The 5,000-nt window shown below is 41.0% G+C and overlaps 2 protein-coding genes across 3 annotated transcripts in view; one reads left to right on the top strand and one right to left on the bottom strand.

The window, feature by feature from the left end:
• Positions 1–1,342, bottom strand: part of LOC138052903 (uncharacterized) — a 9,812-nt gene extending 8,470 nt beyond the window's left edge. The window contains exon 1 of the transcript XR_011133175.1: positions 1,180–1,342. The gene's annotated coding sequence lies outside the window, so the exon portion shown is untranslated. The remainder of the gene's footprint in view (positions 1–1,179) is intronic.
• The window catches only part of LOC138052904 (uncharacterized), a 10,305-nt gene that overhangs the window by 3,688 nt on the left and 1,617 nt on the right, over positions 1–5,000 (top strand). For both annotated transcript variants that reach the window (XR_011133176.1, XM_068899500.1), the window contains one exon: positions 4,295–5,000. This exon is cut by the window's right edge and continues 1,617 nt beyond it. Coding sequence is in view for 1 of the 2 variants with exons in the window: in XM_068899500.1 (XP_068755601.1) it covers positions 4,295–4,753 (459 nt within the window). In the remaining variant the exon portion in view is untranslated. The remainder of the gene's footprint in view (positions 1–4,294) is intronic.

Consider the following 5,000-nt stretch of genomic DNA (forward strand, 5'->3'; position numbering starts at 1 on the left):
GCATGATAAACTAACGTGCCTGCTGCCCGTCAGGAAAAAACCCCTTTCTTTTGGAAGAAACCTGATCCCTCCCGAATGCAGAACCAGGCACTTAACAACGACCTTGAGGGAGAAACGTTTATCAAAATTACATGAAGATGAAACCAGAATGAGAAAGTACATTAGTAAATAAAATTAAACAAGAACCCGAAGGCTACAGCGATGCCAGTGTAGAATGATTCCCCTCAGCAAAATTCCGCCAGCACATGCTTTCAACTCTGATGTTGCCAAGGCAACTGTCAGAAACTTCGATGTACCGTGAAAACGTTAATTTGCTGCTATTCTTTCTAACCGCAGCAAATAGCAATTTGCAACCGTTCGGTGGCCTTCTGTTTGTTTTCGCCCGTAAAGTGTATCTAAAAATAAATCGTTTTCGACTGTGCTGGAGCAAAACAAGACCCCATAATTGGTGTAAAATGTGTTCTTGCTATTTTCAAAAACATTGAATAAAGCGCTCACCAGGTGAAGCATAGCACGGTTTGATGTGTTTATGAATAGCTGGCATATACTAAAACACGAAACACCGAAACCGGAACCGCCGAAACCATCGAAACGCCGGAACGAGACCAACGGAACCATCACGCGTGATGTAGTTTCACTTTAAATAAAATTAGTGGTTATGTTCAAAGTTTTACTTTCTACACAAGCACACAGTGGCTTTATTTGTAGCCTTAGGCAGCGTTTACGCGAATGCGGTTTCACATCGACACGGTTTCCGTGATTCAAACCCGCGTCAAGATCGATGCGGTTTGGAAGTGTTTACATGGAACCGTTTTCGCCAGAAAATCCAAGGCGTGATGGTAGAAGCGAGCGCTACACTACCTGCTAAATTCACTATATGGAATTGAACAATGCAAAGTTCGCGCCAAAATTGTAACCGTATTCAAATCGATGCGGTTTCGCTGTTTACACGACAGATGCAACCACATCGTTTTGAAAACACTCCACTTTTGGCAGCAGTTTCAAATCGACAGAGTTTCGGCAACAGTCTCGATCGGTGTCGTGTAAACAGAAGGTGTAACCGCATCGAAAACAATGCGGTTACAAATAAAACCGTGTTCACGAAAACAGTCTTAATGCTTCGATGTATTGTGCACATAAACAAATATCTGCTCTAATATTCCTTGACAGGTCTCTCACCGTTCCAAGAGAGTTTGTGTCCACACTTCTATCTTTATTTCTCGAGAGTTTCAATAGACGAAGCGATCTGACAGACCGAGTATAAGTATTTTATCTTTTCTCCTGCCCTTACCATTCCGGAAACGAAACATTCCCACGCCATTCTCGGTACCACAGGAATGCAAACCTGGTACCCGTGAAAACACTTGACAAACTAAACTAGCTTAAACTGGACTGTAAACAAACATCTAAAGGAAAGTTATGCGTGTGTAAACGTCCAAGTGAATGGACGTGATATGTCAACAAGACGTCTCAGTTTGACAGTTTTATATTTACCGATCCAATGATCATCGAAGGGATATTCCCCTTAGAAATCGAAACTGCTTCCATGGCACATTTTCATAATTCCTGTATAACAAAGGATATAAAATGCTGACCTAACAGTTTGGGATTCGCGCTCTTTTTCAAATAGAAAATTTGTTTCAAGCTCACGAGTCTCCGTGGACCCATTAGGAGTCGAGAACAGAACAGAATTAAGACGATCATTAGTTTGAAGTTTAGAGAATAGTGATTTTGTTTTGTTCATGTGCATTGTTTACATCCACTTCAGTTTCGCCGCGGCTGTTTTCGAGGTCTAGTCTCGATTGTCGGTCTGTAAATTTCTGTAATGGATGTAGCTTTCTTGATATGATGACCAGAGATTCGCACGGTGTAATTTAGTCGAAATATTCAAAACAGCAACTCACCTTCTTCCTTCCTTCGTGAACCTTCTTCCACACAGCGATCAGTTTGAATTTTGGCGTCGCCTTTTAAGCAGGATGCTCCGCTGTGATTCGTTGTTCATTGAATGTTTATCACCTAAGTAGTAAAATAGAATGCTTGCACAAGTTACTTCGATTTTTTTTTCACTGAAAAACTAGCAGATAACGAAGTAGAAAGTCAAAATGTCGGAGGCAATCAAAAGATATAAAATTATTATAAAAGATACTTAATTCTAAATTTTAAAATGTACTTTTAGCAATGTTAATTCAATATTTCGACGAAACGATTTTCCGCAATTTGCCTTTATTCCAATGTTTGCCCCCCAGCATAACACATGGCTAATTTGCATGACAATTTGAAAACCAACATGGCGGCTATCGTGAATAAGGGCTATTTGATCGCTAGACTCGATTTCATGTTACGTTTCCAGGGATAAATCATGGCGGATGAATTTGATGAATCACGGCAAATAGGCTACTTCGGAAAATATCATTATACTCTTTGTCTGTCCCCAAATTTTGCATAAGCATTGTTTCCAGTTTCTCATGGGACTTACGATGCTTCCAAGAGAAAACAAAAAAACAATGGTTATGCAAAATTTGGAGGGACAAACAAAGAGTATTATGGTATTTTCCGAAGTGGCCTATAGGAAAAGGTTGCAAATTCGCGGCAGTTTGGTTGAAAACCAAAGGCCTACACAAGCCTTGTGCCGTATTTGAAGGTATTAAGAACCATTTTATATTATCTTTGAATATATCAATATATTAAATTGTATTTGCGATATAAACAATAATTCAGTACGATCCCGACGTCGCGCGATGCGATTCATAAAGGTCAATTGCTTTGACCTACCCGGTGTATTTATAAATATTTTAATCATAGTTAATTGAGGGGACATGTTTGGAAGCCCGGCAAACATTAAAGGAGAAAGCAAAGATGCCAAGCTTTAGGTTGGAAAGTCCACGACCGTGCACAATCTTTTGTTTTGCGCTCATACACTATGCATGAATTACGTAGCCAACACGTTTCTATTAGTTAGTTGATCAGTACGGAGAAAACAAGACGTCACGACCGCCATGTTGGTGCCCTAAACAAAGAAAAGGCGGCCATGTTGGTGCCCCGACCAAATCCTCCGGGAATTTAACTCTATTATTATGCAAACGCTTCCTTTTGTTTTCGTTGAAAAACATGGCTGTTGATCACGTGAGTGAAAACCAGCAATTGTGTTGTCAAGGCCAAAAAAAGAACAAAAACCTACAACAAAGAAAGCTGTCGGGTTTCATAACCGTTCCCGTCTATTAACTATGTTTTAATACATGTGCGACGATTAATATGAAGGTGTATAAATAATGGATGGAAATAATTCAACATATTTCGGTGGGCAAAGTCTTTTGTCGAGACATGACTTAGACAAAGAAAGTAGCTTGTTGACTTGTTTGATGCACTTTCCATTTGCAGAAGTCCGATTCGTTCACTCCCGATAGGATTCGGGATTATTATCCCGCAATGCTGAACTTCAAACTGATATATGCAATTACCTCTTTGGCTTGATCTCATAGTATTAAGTATTTCAGAAACTTTTAAACGTTGTTAGTTACTAAGCCATCTGTGTCGAATACTGTCCTGCCGCATGTCCCACGCGTTACTTTGTCGTAAATCGAAGCGGGTTTGTCGAAAGCGCAAGGTCCATACAAGCTTTATGCTTAATGAAAGGACAAACACAAACATCCACACATTTTTAGACTTATTCAGTCATGTCAGGTGCTTACTTGTGATGCCAATTCAGAATGAAAACAAGGCAGCTAGCATCATCGTTTGTCCATGAAAACGTTAGCCTCTCAAACGCTAGTGAAATGCATGAGGCAGATCATGAGGGTCTGTGCTCGGAACGATATCGAACACCTTCATGATAATCGCTAATGACTCGTCTGTCGGTGACGTTAGGCAGTTCAGTTACTCAATGATAATTAGGAAATCTGGGTTATTTTTTTCTCGTTTTTCTTATCCAAGAAAAAAACCAAGATCAAAAGCAAGTTCCTCTTCTTCTGAGTAGCCCTCATTAGTTGTTGTATTATCTTGCTGAAATTCTTTTTCATTTGGTCATTTTAATCATCGTAATTTTGGTTGTAAAGTTACGGATTAGACTGCGATCAAGCTATATTGTCATTTGACTCGCGGGATATATGTCAAGCGGATTCACAAAATCTTCATAACAGGAACTCAGTCGAATCTGCCTAGGTTTCCCAGAAATCTGTTACGAACTCAACATTCGAGTCACGCGAACTTGTAAAATGCAAGGATGTAAAGTTGTGCAGTCAGCTAGGTATTCCACAACTTGATCAGTGGTGATCAATATATATCTTCTCTTTCTCAGGCCGTCAGTGAGGTGAGAGGTGAAGTTTGTGATAAGCTATCCAATGTGCCTTGGAAAAAATATGATGTCACCCCAGTGCCCAAGATTGCGGGAATCTATGCAATCGACCAGAAAATTGGAAGCAAGGAAACCGAGTACTTGTACATTGGCCGATCAAATGATGTCAAGAGACGACTGCAGGAGCACAGGGCCCCAACGCCAAAACAAGCTATTGACAAGATAGTGGCTGGTAAATTTACACAGGACAAGCAGTCTGAGCTAAGGATCAAGTATGTCTCTGAACAGAAACAAAATTCAAAAGAAGGTGCTTATATTGTCTGTGTGACAAAGAAGAATAAATATCGTCCTGTGCTGAACAAGCGGGCCGGAGACGGTTGTACGTCCTGTGCAGGAGGTCGAAATGGCAATCCCCAGAAGAATGACGTAAAATTCGGACGTCCGGTGGAGCTCCTGCTGTGAAATACTCGAAGAGTGCAAAAGTGGGATCCATAGGAGGCCATAGTTCGATCATCAGTTAGCCCCAAAGCCCGGTCTTCTGGGGAAACATCTTCCGTGAGATCTTCAGGTGGTCCTAAAATGAGACCCTCCGGTGGCGCCAAGTTGCGATCTCCTAGCGGAGGCCATTCCATAAGATCCTCAGCGAGTCCAAAAGTGTGATCAGGTGGAAGGGGTTCTTTTAGGTCATTTGGCGGAAGACGAGGGAGAT

Source organism: Montipora capricornis, chromosome 6, assembly GCF_036669925.1.
Source record: "Montipora capricornis isolate CH-2021 chromosome 6, ASM3666992v2, whole genome shotgun sequence".
Taxonomy (NCBI): domain Eukaryota; kingdom Metazoa; phylum Cnidaria; class Anthozoa; order Scleractinia; family Acroporidae; genus Montipora; species Montipora capricornis.